We start from the raw sequence: 22,135 nt of genomic DNA, 5'->3' as shown, positions 1-22,135 counted from the left end.
CGGTAGAAGGATCCCACCATTTTCCCAGCAATCTGGGCAACAGAAGCTTGTCAAAACATGGAGCCTCCCCAAGATGAAAGCCATCCATTTCAATTGATGCCAGATGGGGATCAGAGCATTGATGATGTAAAGATAGGAGCTTGGTTTTAGATGCATTAAAATTAACCAGCCACTTTTTCCCTCCACTGTACCACGTGCTCAAGATCAGAGGAGAGAGAATCAGAGAGAACTTTGTCATTTATGGCCTTTGATGTGTTGCCATAGATGGTCATGTCATCAGCATAGATGTCAACGAATGATTTAAGTATGTGTTTTGGGAGATCATTGATGTAGATCAGGAAGAGAGTTGGGCCCAGGATAGACCCCTGAGGGACTCCAGCATTAATACTGTGGGCCTCTGATTTCTGCCCATCAACCACTACTCTTATGAGCCTATCAGAGAGAAATGATTTAACAATTGAGAAAACATTTCCAGTTATACCGTAGCTGGAAATCTTGTGAAGTAAGCCTTTATGCCATACCTTATCGAAGGCCTTTAATATATCAAGAGCAATTGCCCTAGAAAGGAAGCCTTTGTTGAGAGATTCACTAATCCTATGAGATAACAGTTAGCACATCTGCTGTAGATCTAGCAGAACGGAAACCATATTGCATGTCACTAAGAAGGTTATTTCTGCCGAGGTGGTTGACTACTTTATTTAATATGGATTCCAGCAGCTTATTCATGACACACAAGAGACTTATTGGTCTGTACTGAGAGGGAGATGACTTATTACCTGAAATCTTAAATACAGAGTATACTGATAAGGTTTTCCAGGGTGTTGGAAAGCACTTCTTAAGGCAACGCTTAAACAGTTTTGTAAGTATGGGGGCAAGTTCTGGTTGAAGCTTTTTCAACACTATAATTGGAATCCCATCTGGGCTAGTTGCTTTACTGGAATCAAGGTTCTTGATTTGCTTGACAACCTCATGCACAGATATTTGTATGTTGCATAGAGTATTGTCTGTTATAGGAGGAAATACAGGGAGATGATGGCCTTCATCACATACGGTAGAATTAGCTGCTAAGTTCTTGGCAAATAGTTTGGCCTTGTCTGATGCTGAAGAGATGACATCAGGTCTATTGATGATGGTTGGGATAGAACGCACGCTTCTGTTCAGGATCCTATTTGCTATTTGCCAAAACTGGTGGGAACCAAGCCGCTGCTCAGCTACTTTGGATTTAACAGACTGGGCATATAGCTCTCTAGCATTTTTTATTACTCTTTTACAGTGGTTGCTGGCAGTCCTGAAAGCAGCTTTAGTCTCAGTACATCTACTATGTTGGTATCTATGGAAAAAGTGATTTCTATGTGCGAGGGCAGCAGCACATTCAGGGGAGAACCATGGCTGGCTGTTAGGTTTTTGTTGGAATTTTTTAGATGGTATGAATCGGTCTATGCCTACAATTAACCATTTGGTCAGGTCTGATACTATAGAGGATACATCCTTTTTAAACATGGAATGCAGAGGTAAATCAGATATGAATGTACGGAAGCTATCCCAGTCAGTCAGAGTATCGATATACAGTACAGTGGACAGGTACGTCTGAAGACTTATTGCATTTCATTTTTATCTTAACTGATACAACAGAGTGGTCGGAGGATCCCAGGGGAGATATGAACATAGCTCAGGGGAAGTTGTGAGAAAAAGGTCTAAAAGGCTTGCATACTGACCGGTAGTATTGGGTACACGGGTGGGTTTGTGAACAATCTGAGTGAGGTCATAGGCAATGGCAAAATCATGACAGAACCTCATCATCATCTGTCTTGTTTGAGTGGGTCAGCCATTCCACATGGATATTGAAGTTACCACAAATGTGAATGTTAGCTGAAGGATGAGCAGACAGAATGTGGTCAATTTTCTCAGATATGCTCTTAAAGATAGTAACCCCGCTGTTGTGGGGGGGGGGGGCGATAGAGGGCAAATATAAATGTGGTGGTGTAAGCAAGTGCAACCCGGAAGCACATACAAGGTAAATTAGGGTCTTCTCTGGAGATCCCTACAACACGCGGAAAGCCATCTTTAATGTAGGCACATATTCCATGCCCATGGCGATCTTGGGGGTCAGACATGTGAGATTTTTGTCATAATGGCTATAAACTCTCATTAATCACTTAAAAACGATTTCCTTTATAAAAATGAAACTACTTGATCAATTTATGTGATATTTGAATTATATTTTTGTTTTGTCACTAATATGTACAAAGATTTTTCTGTATTTTTTTTTTTTCAATATCTGGGGAATTCTGCCCCCCCCCTCCTTTTCTTGAAAAAAAAAAAAAAAATTAAATAAAAAATAAAAAAAATTAAAAAATAAGAAAAATAAACTACTTTTTTTTAAATTTCAATTTTTACACAAGTTCATGTATAATTGTGTTCCATAGCATATTTCAGGAAAAGACCTATCAAAAGGTTAGCATTTTGAACCTCCTAAAACTTGTGGTCTTATATTATTTTTCTTGGCATTAACAGTCATTCGATGAGACAATTCCAATACAATTGCTGAATCTATTTTAAATTCATTTGAAGTCTCTAAATATATGTAGTTTAAAGTTTTTTTTCTTTTTTAAATTTGGAGATTACTGTAAAAACCCATGTAATATATGCATACACTTCTGTAAATGCAAAAGTGCACTTGTGGGGAGGGGGGTGGGTGATTGGTAGATGTTAATTTCATTGATAGTTTTTATTAGGACCAGCAAAGGATTTTTTTTGGCATTGGAAAATAAGCACAAATTTTTCCAATTTCGATACCTCTGATTCTAATTAATCCTTCCAACATTAATAGATACCACAGAGAAAATTAGATTTAGATATTTTAAATTATTAAACAATTCTTGATATATTTATTTATTTTTTAAAAGTTATTTGGAAAGTATTTATTGGATTTAAATTTTAAAATTTTTTTTTTTTTTTTTTTTTTACATTAAATTATCTTTCACATGGTTGGTATGGATAAGCGAAACAAAAAAAAAAAAAAAAAAAAAAAAAAAAAATGTGAAAAAAAAAATTTCCAAACAAATCTAGTAAATATGGATCTATAAAATTTAATGAAAAACTAACTTCTTGAAATGGAAACAGAATCGAATGAAGTCAGTACACTTTTCATAAAAGAATTCAATATACTTTCAGATGAAGTTTATTAACAATAAATAATTGAAAGTGGACTATTTTAATACTTTACTAGCTGTTCCGCCCGGCTTTGCTCGTGCCCTATGTAATGTTCATATATATATATATATATATATATATATATATATATATATATATATATATATATATATATAACACTGTTAGAAACATATCCCATAATAACCCTTTACCAACAGATTTTTTTATGCAATAAATACATTTTTTAATCATGAAACTCATAAGTGAGGAAGTTAGCCATCAGAGTAAGAAATATTGTTTTTTTGAAAGGCGACTTGAAAGTACAATTTAGCGGTAAAGGGTTAAACATGTAAAGTCAAACCAATCAGCTGAATTATATATTTTGAGTACCATTAATATAAACTAATTGAGCTATTTATCAAATTTTTGTACGAATTTAAATTTAAATTGCACAAACCCACAAGAAGAATACCCATCTCAGGACAGGTAAAGATAATTTCTTGAACAGAACAGTTTTGCACTATTTTAGATCTCTTTGAGAGAGCAAAATCAATATATAATGATATTAAACCTTAGGTCTAGAATCCTTGTTCCAAATTTGATCAAAATCCACTACATAATTTTGATTCCAGAAAATGCATAAAATTTAAGCCTAAGAGGTATCAAGAAATTTAAATGCAAACAATCTTACTTCATAAATAGGAATCAAATAACATACTCTTACACCTGTGTTTTAATGATCGGTTCATTAGTTTATCCTGTATAACAAAATATATAATAAAAAAAAAAACAAAAACAAAAAAAACACATCTAACTTTATATACATGAACTAACCTAAATGTTAAAGTTTGCAAAAAATACCTAGTCTATGTTATTCAGTGTTGCCTAGAATATATTACAAAATAATTTATTGACTAGTTTATATATCTCAGTAAAGCTTTATTTAAATTTTAATGATTTCATTTAAATAACTTTTCCTTTCAAGTGACTTAAAAGGAAATTACTTTGAGAAAAGTATCAAATACATCAATTCATTTTATTTTGTTAGAGAATTAAAATTGTATTACAGACATTGAGTATTTTAGGAAATAGAACGCTCCATCCAGTTTAACTTTGAAATATTATTTTTATTGCTAGGTGAAGAATGGATCGGATCTTGATATTTTAATATTTATCACTTAATTAAAAATTTAAAAAAACAAAAAATAAAATAAAAACACAATTATGGACAAGACATATTTGATATTTCCTCTTGAAACAAACAACCAAACCCTGGATCTCTTATATTCAACTTATTGAAATGTTCGTTAGAATACAGGGAGGTAACTTAAAATGCAAATTATCTCCCTTGCATTGAGCACTAAAAATGAACTTATTTTAAGTTATTAATTAGAGACGAATTGGACAATTTCATAAATGTTAACAGACAAAATATAAGACATTGATATTGCATTAATCACGGCTTTGTATAAAAAACCGTTGGAGTTAATTATCAAGGCTTAATATATGCATTTATTACAAGCAAAACTCAGCATATTCAAGGAAATAGTGCAAATATCACTTTATCAACATACTGATAGTGTTTAGTATAATTGTACATAGGTTAAACCTGTCCGCTATCTTACTAGCGGAGGGGGGGGGGCGGTTTTGCTCTGTGGTAAAATACGACTTAAATATATTTTAATTTGTCCAGATTTCGTATATATTATTATAGTTGTGATTTCAAAAGTTAAAAAAAAAAAAAAAAATGCCATCAGCTAGAATCGAAACTGAAAGCAAAATTGTAGCAGTCAAAGCTGGTGACGTTACTACTATATCAATGTGACGCGCATATGAACGGATTAAAAATAAACTAAGAAAAAATATGCATAACGATTTTTTTAATTTTGACTCTTTTCTGACCTCTTAAAAACTATTTTAACTGGCTAAAGACCCATAAAAAATAGTCCATAAAAAAAAATCCAATCATTTGAGGCTCCTAATGCTGCTCTGCAACTTAGTTTCGGAAGAGATATAGTTTGAAAATATGGAGACGGGCAGACATATAGCCTTTACTTCAAAACCAAAATTTTAAACAAAAATTTCATAAACTTTTTTGTAAACACAAAAAACAAAAACTAGAGCATTTATTTATATAAAAAGATATACATGAACATTTTCATACAAATTTTTTTTTTTTAAATAAGACTTTGAATTTAGGTATAGGCAATTTAATGGTGAAAACTGATAGGACCCATGATTTTGAAAGCCGGCTAATTATTATTTTTTTTTTTATTTATAAGTTTCTGGTTACTTTTTGATTGCGTTTGAAAGATTAAAGCCTAAAGTTAAAAAGGGGAAAAATTTTTTTTTTTACAAAGTTTTACTAAAAATATATGACCAAAATTATGCTCGATCAATGTACGACTGACTGTTTCTGTTGTTTGTCATATAGAAACAATGTGTAAAGTTGCTTGAATCAGCAGGAGCTGAATCAAACATTTTAATCGTGCTGGAATTTTAGTCGTACATAAGCTTTACAAAATAGTAAAACTAAATAATGTATGATTATTTGCTCTTGCTGCTGATTTGCTATTAAAGCAACTTCGACACTATGGGGTTGTCAGTGAAATATCTTGTAAAAATCTGTTGTGGTATTATTAAAATAAACAATAAAATGAATTTACCCACAAGTTTCATTTGAGGTTATTTTTTGGCAAATATATTTTTAGATTCATATAAAAAATATTTACAAAAAAATTATTTTTTAAAAATATTCTCTCTTAAGTAAGTAGATACATAAGTATTTATTTACATAATGAACTTAAAAATTGAAAAAATAATTTTTTTTCCAATTCTGTGTGCCACTTTTTTTTTTTTTTTTTTTTAAATCTTTGTAGAAAAAATAAAGTTTATTTTTTAGATTAGTTGTGCCTTGATTTTACTAATTTTGCATGACTAAAAATTTAACGATTTTATGTTTTAAATCCTAAAAGTCCAAGATAATTATTTGGCATACTGTACTGGAAAAAATAATTCTTAGTTGTTAAGGGCTTAATTAGTCAAAGCAACTTAGTCTCAAGTTTAATTAAAAAAAAAAAAAAAAAAAAAAAGACAAAACACAAGCAAAAATCGATAAGGATTACTAAAAATTATTCCCAGAAATTGGACTTTGCTGGATCAAAACAAATAAAAAGGTGATACGCAGAATTTCTATGGAAGCCCAAAATAGCAAAAATTCGATTTTCACTTTTTTTTTTTTTTTTTTAATTTATAGAGATATTGCAACATTATACCTTAATTTTTGAAGATTATAAAAAAATACTAATTTAAGTAATCTCATTTTATTGTAATAAAAAGGAAGTGCTTATTTAATTAGAATTATTTTTCAATGTATAAAATTAAGATTTTATAAATGCTGAATTTAAGTTGGTATTAGTTTTAAGTTCAGGGACATTTTTAACAATAGTCAACAGATTTGATTACACTGACAATTTATTAATTGCAAAAATAAGCTAAAACAATTGTCTATTAATAATTAAATAGAATACGGGATGCAAACCCCCATCTGTTTTTATTTTGTTTACAGTGTTGGTCATCCGTACTTCTCCAAATTAATTGTGAGTAGAAACAATCACATTTTTAAAATTATTTATTTCTTAGTGATCTTGGATCTCAATTTTCATTTAAGGTTATAAAGAATTTCTAACACTGATGTTTACATGTTCATGTTTATAAGGAATATATTACATTTGAAATTTTAGTGAGAAACTTATTTAAACCATATGAAATATTTTTAGCAGTCATATCATTTTTTGTTGAAAATATTGAACAAATGATGCTTAAAAGCCCCCCCCCCCAAAAAAAAAAATTGATAAAAAAAACAAACAAATAGTGATAGTGATAAAAAACAAAAAAAAACTTACCAAAGTTTATTATCTTGAGCCACGTAAAAAAGGTGTTATCAAAGGTCAAGTCTTCAAAGGGTCGCCGAGAGCAATGGTACTTAATGAAAGGGAAGCAACCGGTCCGCAAAATATGGTAATTAGCATCACCAACGGGCCAGTTGAAATGTGACAAACCAAACTGGTCGTTGCACACAGATTTCTGATAGACACTGAAAGATGTCCAATGAGGCAGTTTACGTTGTAGAAGATGGCTAGTGAGGACTTCGGAGGCTAATGGCTTGTTGTTAGGGTTACGTAGGAGGTTTTTCCGGATCAAACGGTTGACTGTCTTCATTTAAATGGGCATCACATGGTATTCACCTGAAACATGCAATCATAGAAGTACATAAAATTATTTTGATAAGTAATATAGAAATAACAATGCAACTTATGAAATCTAAGGGTAGTGTTCAGGGATGATGGCCTTGTACCAGACAAGTGCAAAATGAGAAATTTCGCCTTTAAAACAAAATACTAATATGAATAAGAACTATTAATATTTACAATGAAGAATCATGAAAATCGAACTCTAAAAAGTGACAGAAAAATAAAGAGGAATTGATGAAAAGGATATTTGGTTCTTGCAAATTCCATTTGTCTCAGATATATGGCATACTCATGTTGATTGAACACACCAGTTCTCGTTGAATCACTGAAGTTAAGCAATGTCGAGCCTGGTCAGTACCAGATAGGTGACCATTTAGGAATGTCAGGTGTTGTATGTTAGAGGATGTTGACACCTTCGTGTAAGAACGGCAAAAACCTAACGTCATTTCCACTTATCAGGATATACATGCGACTTGGAACCATTTGTGAGTTTAATATTCCCTTGACACTTTCTCTTTCAGAAGAAACTGGTTTAACCTGCCTAGGTAGAATGCTACTGGCATGCATATAGTTGTCTCCGATATCATCCTGACAAAGATAAGAATTCACAACGGGTCGTTATATCGATATAATTTCAACCAGATGTTCTACGACAACTAAAACTCTGGGAGTGAAAGATTCCATTTATGACTTTTGGTGAGTTTGGACTAATATCAAAATTAGATGAGAAGCATCTTAAATTCATTTTCATTAATTTGGAAGATTTTGAGGTGCAAAATTTTTTTTATTACAGACAGAATTGTTATCTAAAAGAAAAAAAAGAAAAAAAAAGTGGAGTTCATAGCTGGTGATGAAGGAGAATTTATAATTTATATACAAATTATGAACGAACCAATATTTGAAGTGGGAGTGATGAAGAAAATGTAAAAATTGGGACTGTGTGACGTTTGAAGCAACACCAGATAAGGGTGGAGTCCAGTAGAGAATGCAAAACAGGAAGAAGAAGAGAGGCCCTAGTGCTCTCCGACACAAGATAATGAAAGATGAGTGAATAGGAGTTAAAAAAAAAAAATAAAAAAAAAAATAAAAAAAAAGGGAAGGAGTTATTTTAAAACAAGAAGCTAATATGTTTCTGAATTTTTGAGATATGGATTGGTTATTTGTATTCTAAGGACTACTGTTCTCATCTTGAGTGCGTTTTCACAACGTTTTGGTTGACGTAACCTGACTTGCTCAAGGCGTAGTGGTTAGAATACTTAGAAAAATCGATTGTAAAAGTAATATTCTCCTGAAAGGTTCAATTTTCATTGTGGGCAACTGAAAAATACAATACGATTTGCTTCTTCTGTGACCATATAACACAAAATGTGGCAAAAAAAGAAAGCCGAGCCATGCAACAGACTATGGACAAGGAAAAGGTTTATCACATAACACTTTTTATAGGATATTAAGAACGTGCAAATTAAATTTATAAAAAATATTTCAGATTAAAAATTTTTTACAGTAAATTAATTTCTACGATTTTTTAATTTATCCAGTTTATTCTTAGAATGCAATACATTCATTTTGATTAAGTAATTTGTTGACATACACAAAAAATCTGGTTCTGGGTAGGACATTAAAATGTATCAAATAGTGAAGTGCACATTTCAGTGGTTATGAAGACTCCCTTAATTGTCATTACTTCCAGGTTTACTTTGACCAAGAAGTGGTTGTACCTGTCAAGGTCTCAAAGATCTTGCAGATATATATATATATATATATATATATATATATATATGTGTGTTGTGAAAAAAATAAAATAATATAAAGCTATAAATATTTGAAGATAGCAAGAATCTTACATAAACTCTTACAAAAATGACTGAAACTGGCATTAAATAACTAAAAGTTGGTATGATGTACAACTTATTCACCCTCTTTTATAAATAAAAAGAATCCAGCCTCCAAAATGTCCACCCACATCTTAGACCTATTTAAAATATTTTTTACAGCTATTCACACACACGTCAATTTTTAACATTAGTTGTTTTGCAACTTGAATTTATTAGACTTTCCTTTTAAAAACCATTAATGAAAAATGCAGACATTGTGAAACTCGACTGCATTGTAATTTGATAAAACTAAAATATTTCTGGCATCACATTTCAATAAAATGCAATTTTATTAAAAAAAACAAAAACAAAAAAAAAACAAACAAAAAAAACAAACAAACAAAAAAAAGTTAATGTAATAATAAAATAAAATATTAGCATATGATCAGGAAAAAAAATCATACGTATGCACACATATATAATGTTTATACAAATAACATAAGACAACTTCATATGTTTGTAAATTATGGCTGTCACTTGAATCTAATTTACGAATTTTCAAAAGTTTCATTTTTAGATGCTCATATGAGAAGAGTTCAATTCAAGATCCACATATTGCATCACAATTTGGGCGTTGGGTTATAGATTGGCTGTTTTATGCACAAAGCTGATTTTCATGGCACACCATCTTGTTGTCCTCAGTTCTTCAGAATGAGGTCATTCACTTTCAAAGATTTCTTCAACTCTTCTTCCATTCCTCCACTCAACTCTACAGAATTCATCTGCCTCCCATGTTAAGTGATCAATTCCACACCTCTTTTTTTATTCCCCTTTGAACAATCCTTGTATTGCTTCTTCCGTCTTCCAACTATCCTAACTCAAATTTAGTTCAGACTAAAATATTTTAGTGTTTAAATATGTTTACTAACCTGTCGTGCATAGTTTAGGCGTTAACTTTATGGTGATAAAATATTACATGATAAATCTATGTCTCCATATTTTCAAACTATCTTCTCTGAAACTAAAAGTAGCAGAGCAGCGCTAGGGGCCCTCAAATGATTGGATTTTTCACAAACTGTTCTTTTATGGGTCTTTAGCTGGCTAAAATAGTTTTTAATAAGTCAAAAATGGGTCAAAATTGACCCCCCCCCCTAAAAAAAAAACCCCAAACAAATTGTTATACATTTTGTACATTCATCTTAGTTTGTTTTTAATTTTAATCAGTTCATATGCATGTCATGTTGGTACAGTGGTAACGTCACCATCTTTGAATGCTATAGTTTTGCTTTCAGTTTCAATTCTAGCTGATGGCACCTAAAGACTTTTTTACTTTTGAAATCACAACCATAATAATATATACGAAATTTGGACAAATTAAAATATCATATTTAAGTATATTTTATGACCGGGCAAAGCCCCCCCCCCCTGTCTAACATATAAAAGGTTATGTGTTTGTCTGTCTGTCTGTCTCCATATTTTCAAACTATTTCTTCTGAAACTAAAAATCACAGAGCGGCACTAGGGGCCTCAAATAATTGGATTTTTTTATGAACCATTTTTTTATGAGTCTTTAGCCAGTTAAAAGTTTTAAGGGGTCAAAATAAAAAAAAATAAAAAAATCGTTATACATTTTGTACATTCATCTTAGTTTATTTGTTTATTTTTAATCAGTTCATATGCAGGTCACATTGGTACAGTAGTAACGCTACCAGCTTTGAAGGTTATATATTTTCTTTTTTACTTTTGAAATCGCAACCATAATAATATATAAGATCTGGAAAATTAAAATATCATATTTGAGTATATTTTACCCCCCCCCTCCCTCCACTAGTAGCACAAAAATAAAGCCAGAAATTTAGAGCTCTACCCTCTCCCATAAGGATAAACTATATTGCTGACAAAAAAAAAAAGAAAAAAAAAAAGTTGACTGGGGAAAAATATAGATAATATAAAGAAATAAAGGGAGACAACTCCCAGCCTTACCTGTAAGAAGAAAAAAAGCTATCATTTTATTCTTTTAAGGTGACAGAATTTACCAAGAAAGAAAAAAAGTTAAAATACACAACTGAAGCATTTATTCTACATGTACTCTCACGAGTCAAAAGCAACATATTTGTATCTTTTGTATTTTATTTTCTGGATTGCAAACAATACGATTTCTGAACAACAAGACTACTGGAAAGGTTGTTAGGTACACATTCTTTACATAAATATTGCATGAACAAACAGAAAACAATGGAGTGTTAGTGTCCGATTGTGACACTAAACAAAGCCTTTAAGAATCATGGTTATTGGGTTTTCTGGCATATCAACTTGTAAGTCATTTTATATCAAACAATACATAAGTTTTGTAGATTAATTTGTTCTGCATTCATATATTTTATAAATAATTTGTAAATGATAATTACTATTTGACCCACAGATGGGAGTATTACTAGGTGTATCAGAATTTTTGTAGGAATTTTTGACACCCCTAACACAAAACTGCGAATAAAATATAAAAATCTCGTAATTTCTGTTAAAAGTGGGTTATTTATTTTCTTTATGGATTATACTTCCAAAATAAACTATTAAAGTTGTTTTAAATGTAATAGAAATATTTTTTTTTTTTTTTTTAAAACAGTAATGAATTTTCCGAACTCAATATTTTTCAATTTTTAAACTTTAAAAATCTATCAAAATTTTTCTAGTGATTCTATTTTTACGATATTTTCAGGGTCAATGTGAAATTTTATGTTCTTTCCAATAAACCGAATATAATATTTTAGACAAACGTTTTCTTTTTAATTCACGCCCCCCCCCATTTTCAGGTTTCTATTAAAAAGTAAATAAGTTACTCACAAATTGAAGAGAAAAGGTCAATAAATAATATATTCAAATTAAAAAAAAAAAAAAAAAAAAAAAAACCTAGTGTTTTTTAGAATTTTACCTGTAAAGTTTGAAGTTTAAAACCTTTTTTTTTTTAACCACGTTATTTGTTTTTTCTTTTAATGGAACCTTGGCCCTTGCTCCTTTAATTGAAAAAATAATTAGGGCTTTAATTACATTTTTCAAGGAGTTATAAGGTTGGAAAGACAGGAGGTCGAATAATTCACGCCTCCCATTTTGAAATGTCTCTTAAAAAGTAAATAATTTATGTACCAAAGTCTTATATATCACAAATTGAAGAGAAAAGGTCAATAAATAATATATTCAAATTTAAAACAAACAAACAAAAAAAAGAACTGTTTTTTTAGAAATTTACCTGTAAATTTCTAAGTTTAAAACTTTAAAAAAAAAAAAAAAAAAAAAAAAAAAAAAAAAAAAAATTTTTTATTTTTTTAATGAAACCTTAGTTCTTGCTCCTTTTAAAAAAAAAAAAAAATTAGGGCTTGAATTACATTTTTCGAGGAGTTATAAGCTTGGAAAGATGGGGTGGAATTATTCACTATTTTCACGAAATTCCTGACACACCTAGAGTATTACTGTTTAGAGTCAGAATGGATCTGGGTCGATCAGTGAAGAGAGAAATCATTCAAAACAAAACATGGTGCTATGCACTTTTTTTACCGTGCTATTTTTTTTTAAAAAGTAGCATTTTGGAGCTAAATTCAAGTCCAACGATATCTTCTTTATTAAATTTGTAGGTGAAAGTACAGAATTACAAAAATACCCTTCCCATGTTAAGAATGGCTTTCTAAACGTTATTTCAATATAATAACAAAAGTGCATAAGTACCCCAAAAATCTTTCCCACTTTTTTTTTTTTATTATATTCGATAACCACAAAAATAAAAAGACGTAACACCGCGTTTCAAAAATATATTTTTAGAAGTGCAAGTAAAGACTTTCCGTCTCGCCAACAGGACCGCAGAAAAGTCAATCACGCCATTCTTATTGGCTTTTGTAGTTACCCCTAAAAGGAAAAAAAGAGCCACTGTCCTAGCAGTGTCAGAAACCGCCATTAAAAATTTGTGGTAAACACTGGAATATTTAGACTTGTCTTTCGAAGCTTATAACTTCTTGAAAAATATAATTCAAACCCTAATTTTTTTTTTAATTAAAGGAGAAAGACCAAAATTTTAAAAAAATAGCAGGTTTAATAGTAAATTATGCAATATGTTCTTTAAAATCTGTTTTCTTTAAAAAAGATTTCAAGAAAAATCAACAAAATTTTACTTCAATTATAAAAAATATATATAAATTCCAAAAAAAATCGCTTACCTATAAAAAAAATACTACTCAACGAGTACTTCCATTGTTCAAGAATTTATCCATACTTATACTTATATTCCATGTCCTTTTTAAATAAAATACTTTTTTAAACAAGGATTACAAAAAAATGCAAACTGACATTTTTTTTTCACTGTTCAAATAAAGGGAGACAAATATTTGATGTTCGCCGCGTTTATCTTCCGGTGGCTTCTAAGGGCAATAATTAATGTCTTTCTATTGTGTGCTGTAAATCAAAATTAGTATTTTTGGGCCTCCTTAGATGAAAAATGAACACATTCACTTATAAGTTTTTGCCATTAAACAAACAAACATAAAAACTCTACCTATTTTTTTTTTTTATTCTCTTAATGAAATACATGAGTTTTTGATTAATATATACTTCTTTATCAAGTGAATTTTTTTTTAAGTATCTATAAAAAAAAAAAAAAATGAATGAAATAGAAAAAATTGTAAGCGTCCGATATTTACTTTACAGGTAAATTTCCAAAAAACACTTTTTGTTTTAAATTAGAATATTTTATTTATTGATCTTTTATCTTCAATTTGTGATATATAAGACTTTGGTGAGTAAATTATTTAAATTTTAATAGGCATTTCAAAATGGGAGGGGGGGGGGGAAGGTGAAGTAAAAAAAAAAAAAAAACTGTCTAAAATATATTTGGTTTATTGGAAAGAGCATAAAATTTCACATTGACCCTGAAAATATCGTCAAAATTTAACTAATAGAAAAATTTGATAGATTTTTAAAGTTCAAAAATTGAAACATATTTAACTTGTAAAATTTCATTACGTAAAAAAAAAAAAAAAAAAAAAAAAAAAAATGGCTGCATGAAGGCGCGCCGGCACTTTGCAAACACAGTTTTTTTAAAAATAATATTTCTATTATTTATTAAACAACTTTAGTTTATTTTGGAAGAATATTCCATAAAGAAAATAAACAACCCACTTTAAAAAGAGAAATGAGTTTTTCATATTTTATTCGCAGTTTCGTGTTAGGGGTGTCAAATTCTCACAAAATTCTGATACACCTAGCGCTGTCTGTCGTAAAATAGAAATTATGGCGCTTCTTCTATATTACACAAACGAAAAAAATATTAGATTTCAATTGAAACAAATGGTACCTAGTAATTGTCTCGTCGAAAATAGTAACATATCCAAAAATTACGGAAAACGATTAGGGAGATAGATAACTATTTACGAAAAACTGTTTTCGATAAAGTTTATATGGAGAATAAATTTTGTCCGACATTTTGAATTACCTTCATCCCGTGACATAAACAAGTTAATTATCTCCCTTTTTTAAGCAAGCGTAATGTAGCGATTTCGCCTTCTTTCACAAATTTAATTTTCCATTAACAATTATTTTCTCCCTTGTTTTCCATAATTTTTGGATATGGTACTATTTGCGACATAACAATTACGTAGGTATCATGTTTTACTTGAAATGCAATATTTTCGTTTGCATAATTTGGAAGCGCCGAAATTATAAATTGGAATTATGTGCCCTTAGTTTTGTAGCGAATTACGTTTCGAATGAACATATTTGCCGGCAATAGATATTTGGCTTTTTTTCGCGTCTCCTTTTTGCTCTTCATTACTTGAAAGTAGTTTCGTCTGGGAAGTTTTAAAAACAAAACATTTTCTGTTTTTCTTTCGATTTGAAGAAGTTGGGGTACTTGTGCAATTTGTGCACTTGTTGAACCGTGCTGAAATAACATTTAGAAAGCCATTCTTAACATGGACAGAAGAGGGTGTTTTTGTCATTATTCTGTATTTTCACCTAACAATTTAATAATAAAAAAAAGAAATCGTAAAACTTAAAAATACTATTTAAAAATAGCGCGGTTTAATAAGTGCACAAGAACCGAAGTTGGTATTTATCTCGCTCATAACACAGGAAGATGTTACACAAATTTAGAAGGTGGAGATTAAAAAGCCAGCGCTACAAGGCGTGTTCACTATTGCTCATGAAAATGCCTGAGCAGACTCGTCAGTAGGAGCACTTGCTTGCAGAGGGGAGCGCCAAGAACTGCAGAATTCGGTTAAAGAATAAAAATAAATTATTTTACAGACCACAGTTTGATACGCGCATATTAAAAGTTCAAACTGAGATGGGTGCAAATAGCGTAGAGGGATCTGAGCTTGCCTCGTTTTCAGTTTGGGAAAAGTTAGGTCACGTGGTACTCTGTCAACGGTGTTACCGCAGAAAATTAATCCTTTGAATTAACGTGGATGACTGGATGACTTAATTTTTAAATGCATTTATTAGTATAGTCACCATAAGTTACTTTTCTACATAAAGAAACACTTAAAAATAAGTCGAAATTATGTGCACCCGAAACTCCGAAGAATTTCCGTCATCTTGTTGTTCTAAGTTAACTCGACACTACTCATTTAAAAAAAAAACAAAAAAAACACTATAAACGGTATTTGTGCATTTATGTTACCGCGATGAAACAACGTTATTGGGAAACACGTTCTTAACATGGTGAGTGGGTTTTGTAAGTAACAATCTTATATTTGTTTATTAAACAAATATATTGTAAAAATTGAATTTAACTTAGCGCGGTAACGGATGCATAAACATTCTTAAAAGCTTATCTAAATACCGAGAAGAGTAACTTATTTTGCATTTGGAAGCATTTTTTTGTTATTTTTTTTGGGGGGGGGTATAAAGATAACGCCATCCTGTTTTCTTTGGAGCCCCAAGAATCGCTCAAAAAAGACGTAAATAAATAAAAAAAAACAGGAAAAAAAAAATGAGTGTGTGTATTTTTTTTATACTTTTATTGGGGGGGGGGGCGCACGGATCAAAACAAAGGAGGCTATGTTATTTGCTGTGACACCGTCTACCGAGTACCACGTGACCTAAATTTTCTTAAACTGAAAATGAGGCTCGAATTTCAGACCCCCCCCCCTCTGCGCTAAAATGCTATAAAAAAATTTGAACCAAAGAGATTTGTCGAATTAAACCTATAACTTCAATTCAAATTCTGTAGAAGTACCACAAAAAAAAAAAAAAAAAAAAAAAAACGCGCTTATCGACCCTGGTGTATTTCTTCACCTTGACTTTAACCTAAGGATTGTGACACAGGTACTATTTCGGCAGAATTTGAACTGAATTTTTTTCTTTTTAATACTCGGCTTTACTTTGGCGGAAATCCGTTTGGTGCGGTTCAGATTCTGTAGAAGCACCTTACCCCCCCTCTCAAAAAAAAAACAAAAAAACATAGCTAACAAACTCGTAGACTTATAGTTTGCACGAAACGTTAAGCATTATTGTAGGCATGAGATCCATTTCGAGAGAGAATTCAACTCGGAGTTTATTTTTTTTTTTAATAAGAGTTCTCCGTTGTTAACTATTCTGTACTCTAACTTTTCTTTTGAATAAATGAGGATTTAAAATAAAATCAAGTTTGAAAATAAATGCGAAACCCATTTCACTTTAATTTACATGACTGAAATAGGAATTTGCCACAGCAAGTAAAAAATTACATGCAGAATAAGGACAGTGTTGTTGTTGTACTGTTGTAATAATAATATCATTTAGAAACCTATTCTTAATATGAGGAGAGCAAGGCGAAGGCGGTTTGTAACTATTCTGCACTTCCACCTAATGGTACTCATGCAGTGTGCACTAATTGTACTGTGCTAAAATAACGTTATTTAGAAAGCCATTCTTAACATGGAAAGGGGAAGGTGTTTTGTAACTATTCTAAAAAATGTACTGTAAAACTAAAAAATATCATAAAAAAAAACACGGCCCTTAATCTGTATAAGTATTAAAATTACAACATAAAGTGTTCTAAGCCTTTAAACTGCTATATCGAAAGTAATTTATTGGCTAAAAAAAAATAAAATAAAATAAAAATTTTATAGGCCCAAGCCACGTATATTACAGTGGAATTTCATTAGGACTCCCCACCCATTTCTTCGCGGAGTTTAAAAGAGACCATCACCTTTTTATTTGGGTGTTTTAAGAAAGAAAGAAAAAAAAAAAAAAATGTACATTTTCAAACAAAGAAAAAGGGGGGGGGGAAAATATCATTCTCTTTGAGGTGAATCTTTGTTTATGAAATCAATTCTTCATTTTTCTTGCTTTTTCGAAGCAAGTTCATAAATTCTAAACGTTGAAGCCAACTTAATTAAAACGGGTTGCATCTGCGTTTATAATCGACATTTTGATTAAATAATAATAATAATAATAATAATAAAAATCATCAAATTTACTTACTTGTGCAAATCGTCTAAAACTCTCCAATGAAGTTATTTATTTTTTTTTTCGGTTCTTTTCATCTGTTTACCGTCTGCATAAGAATAACATAAATCGTTTCCGGTGCATTCTGGGTATTTCACTTCCACCGGTGCCGTGCAAAAATGATCCCTAAAAATATCAACCGGGTAGATATGTATGTATGTGTGTGTATAATAAATAAATAAATAAATATATATATCTCGCCGCAGTGACTTAGTCCATAATACATTGTAGTCTACGTTGCACTGTAGATAATCTACTGTTGATTTTATCGAATTATCTGTAAGTAATGGCTTGGTTTAAACTTTAAGATTTTATCGAATTATCTGTAAGTAATGGCTTGGTTTAAAATGCAAAAGACAAGTATTATTGTTCAGTTGTGCTCTAAACAGAAGCATTCATTTCAAACGCGCCTCTGTCTTATCAAAGAACCAATTATTGATTTTATGAAATTATTTTTGCATAATCACTTGAATTAAAGTTAAATGTACATAAGTCAAGTATCATGGTTCAATTATACCCTAAAAGGAAACATTCATTTTGAACGCGCCCCTGTCTTATAAAATAATCTACTATTGATTTTATAGGCTGGGTCTTTCTGCTTGTGTAGTGATAAAACTTCTCAAGTGCACCTGTGATGTTAAGGTGTATAAAAGTGTTAACTTTCGTCAAAATTGGACTTCTTTCTTTAATTGGATTTTTTCAATTATCGATTTTCAACACTTATCAGATGCATTCCGATATAAAACCTATCTAAGAACATTCCCAAATACATCAAGTATCTTCGTGTGAAATTTAAAAAAATTCGGCCAAGCCATTCTCGAGTCGATAGGAACTCCCCCCCCCACAATGTTCCTTTTATATAATAGTATATCTATCTATGAGTATATAATTTTTAAATATATATAGAAAAATAGATATATCGAATTGTCGCCCTAGAAAAGATGACATGATTCCATTTCCGTTTGATGAAAACGAGTTCTTTTTTGTTGCAGACCATCTACTAGTTGGTCAGTTGTGTACAAATCTCAAGAGCGATAGGAGCCTTCTATCATGTCTGAAAGTGACACAATGTTTAATGAGCGAGATTAGAAATGCACGATTGTACAACTCATGCTCTCTAACGGTCCAAATTATGACAACAGGACCATTGCCAGCACCGTCAAAATGCCACAAATAACAAGAACGTGCCCAGGGTGATGAAAAAAAAGTTTCAGACCACCGTTATGGTCTTTGGTGTGGTTTCAAATGAGGGCCATATCATGCCACGTCACATCTTTGAAGTCAGCTTGAAAGTCAACACCAAAGTGTACCTGGATGTGCTGAAGACTGTGGTGATCCCCTGGCACAATCAGGTGGGCACTGGCAGACCCTGGGTGTGGCAGCAAGACTTGATACTGGTCAACAAGTCCATTAGGTTTGGCTTCAGGAGTGCTACAAGTTTGTACCCTTCTCTCATTGGTCCCCTTCCTCCCCTAACCCGAACCTGCTGAACTATTTTGTTTGTCATAAGCCGAGAACATCACCAGCATAACCTCCCACAACAGCAAAACCAGCCTGATCACCGCCATTTGCCAAGTATTTGCCGAGCTCATGCCGGCACTTGTGGAAAAGGCAATCTTCCAGTTCCAGAGCTGTATCGAGGCGGTGATTGAGGCTGAAGGCGGCTACATTGAAAAGATGTCAGATCTACTACATAATCAAGTTATCTGAATTGATTTTTCAATAAAAGTTTTAAAATGCTGTAGTGCTGTTTCATCCTGTATTATTGCAATATTTTTTAAAATATTACAATCAGTTTACTATATTATTATATAGTAAACTAAATTGAATATTTTTAAAATATCAGATCAATGTAATATCTTTTGGTGTTCAATTCAGAGATAGAGTAGTGTAGTATCTGTTCCGTTGTCATGAGATCAGCCTCCTAGGTATTACCTCCAACTTTGGAGTAATAAAGTATATATTCGTGCGTCATACCATCTCTCATGTATAACATCCTTCTTTTATTAGGGTGAGATAGTGTAGTATATTTCTGTGTTCATGATAGCATCCACCCAGGTATTATTTTCATTTTTGTGCGGAGAGGTGTAGTGTTGTTGCGATCCCACAAGGGTCTGAAAGAAAGGCACAACTCATTATTTAATAGAAACAAAATATATGAAACAAAAAAGTAAATATAACAAATGAAGAGTTTGGGTATACGTTAGTCCGACTGCCAAGTGTGCATAATTGGCGTATAGCTTGTGAACAATTCTGAGGGACATATTCCTCCAGTCTTTATAATAAGTGGAAGAGGTCATTATTGTTCATGAGGTGGGCTCCACAACAGCCCCTCCCAAACTTTAACTCCGCAGGAGTCTAAGTATCGTTCATGCCTAGGATTTATTATGATAAATTCCTTGGATTATGTAGACCATCCCCAATTCATTATAATTAGGTTTAAGGTCTGCACTTCTTTAGCAATATCATCCACTAGTTTCCGAACGACATTCCAATTCCATTCAACAAGTTTATACGTTAATTTGATATTTCTATTTCGAGGTTCATACAAAGAAACTTGAATGTTAGCAGCTGGTACGGACAGCCCAACTTCGCATTTACCGATTCTACCTGCGGCTCGGTTTGACATTAGTTTTGACCTTTCTCTTAAAGTTTCAACAATTTGTTTGCGTTTCAAAATAACTTCCTTTTGATATTGATCTGTTTGTAAGGTTTTTATTTTCTGCTCAGTTTTTACTTGTTCGCATCGAAGCTGCGTTATTTCTCGATGCCGTTTCGAATTACATACTTTATTTTTTGCCATGTTTTCCCTGATTTGTCGGATGCAATTCATTTCATAAAAGCCTTCGGTTGTTTGTCATAGAGGGATTTTACCAAAAAGTGTTGACTGATATATATATATATATATATATATATATATATATATATATATATATATATATATATATATATATATATATATATATATATATATATCCCCAAAGAGAAATAACGAAATTATCTTCAAAAGGAGACAACAAAAGCGTTATTTCTTTTTGGGGAACTTTGACTCCTTTTTTCCTCGTTTTTTTCCCCCTCATTGTGCCAATTTTTAGTCGTTTTTAAACGCCGTATACACAGATTAAAATCTTTCTTTTAATCGCTTTTTTTTCTTAATTCTTGACACATCCGAATTCCCCCGTTGTGCTCTTTAATTTCTCCAATAATATTGTTTTGCTTGCTATCGATTTTTTCCTGAAGAGATGATAGCCGAAAGAGCTCTAGAGAAATTACCGCATATTTTATTTAAATCTATATATAAGTTTTGTAGGGTCTGCCAAACGATTGTGAAAAATGGACCGCATGTTTCCGTGACGTCAGATTTGTGTTAACTATACGAACTATGGAAAAGCAGAAACGACTTAATGATTTTTTAAAACCTTTGTTTATCTTCTTCAAACTGCAATTAATAATTAATCTTTGTTATAATTTTGTTAGGTTTTAAGATTTACACAGTTTAACGATTAATAATATTATAAACATTTGTATATTAAATATGAAATGCAGTTTTACTGAATGTTCATTTGGTTACCTACGGGGTTCCATATTTTGTTTGGTAAAAAGAAACAAACAAAATATGAGGGGGCCTACAAAATGCTTAATATTTGTGCAATAATATTTTCAAATTGGTTTTAATCTAGCGATAAAATAGCTGACAGGAGTCATGTTTATATTAAAACTTAATATTTAAAAAAAAAAAATTTAAACACAATTAATTAAAAATCTATGTTGTAACGGAACATTTTGAAATAATGGAATTTTAATCGTTTTAATCTTTTAAAAATTAATTAATGTTTACAAAGTTTCTTTTTCTTGGCAATTCAACTGATTATAGTATATATTAATTCGAAAAAAAAAAAAAACGCTATTTAAAAAACATAATGATATTAAGTTTATATCAATTTTTTAATTGCAACTTCAAGGTAAATTTTTGTTCAATATGTGTATTTAAATTAAAAAAAATATTTATTTATTTATTCGAACTCTTATGTTTCATAATAAATAGAAATTTCAATAGATTTAAATATATTTTGTTCGAATTTCGAAAAAATAAATATGTGGGGAGGGAGGAACACGCACTAAAAAAATATTCCCCTTCGTATATTTTACGAAAACTGCATTTTATATATAATTTTATTCTAAAATGGATAAGTATCGAAAATTTCACGAAAATCAGACCATTAGTTGATTTTTGCTAGATTTATTAAATACGGGTATGTTTTCACGTTCGGAATGTCTACTACATGGGAACGTTATTTTAAAGCGCCCATTATGTAAACACGATTTTCGTACATTTCTCATCGAACTCTTCTACAATGAAAACCACACACATTACATGAACATTACTTTTATTAATAACTTTTAATCAAATATATTTTTGTAATTGAGTGGAGAGGTTTTGAT

The 22,135-nt window shown here is 31.0% G+C and overlaps 1 protein-coding gene across 2 annotated transcripts in view; it reads right to left on the bottom strand.

The window, feature by feature from the left end:
* LOC145284855 (uncharacterized protein C15orf61-like) overlaps positions 1-17,820 on the bottom strand; it is a 29,372-nt gene extending 11,552 nt beyond the window's left edge. Inside the window, exons 1-2 of one of the 2 annotated variants that reach the window (XM_080133851.1) lie at positions 17,669-17,820; positions 7,059-7,400 (exon numbers count right to left, since the gene is read on the bottom strand). In XM_080133851.1, the coding sequence (XP_079989977.1) occupies positions 7,059-7,374 (316 nt within the window). In that variant the 5' untranslated portion in view covers positions 7,375-7,400; positions 17,669-17,820. Of the gene's footprint in view, positions 1-7,058; positions 7,401-15,507; positions 15,587-17,668 lie in introns of those variants that run through there. The other variant, XM_080133852.1, reaches the window with a different exon arrangement.
* Between the last annotated feature and the right edge of the window lie 4,315 nt (positions 17,821-22,135).

This window comes from Euprymna scolopes, chromosome 9 (genome assembly GCF_053919585.1).
Source record: "Euprymna scolopes isolate OS-2025 chromosome 9, ASM5391958v1, whole genome shotgun sequence".
NCBI classification, from domain to species: domain Eukaryota; kingdom Metazoa; phylum Mollusca; class Cephalopoda; order Sepiida; family Sepiolidae; genus Euprymna; species Euprymna scolopes.
Note: the sequence above shows the minus strand (reverse complement) of the source record. Positions and strands in the feature narration are given on the sequence as shown.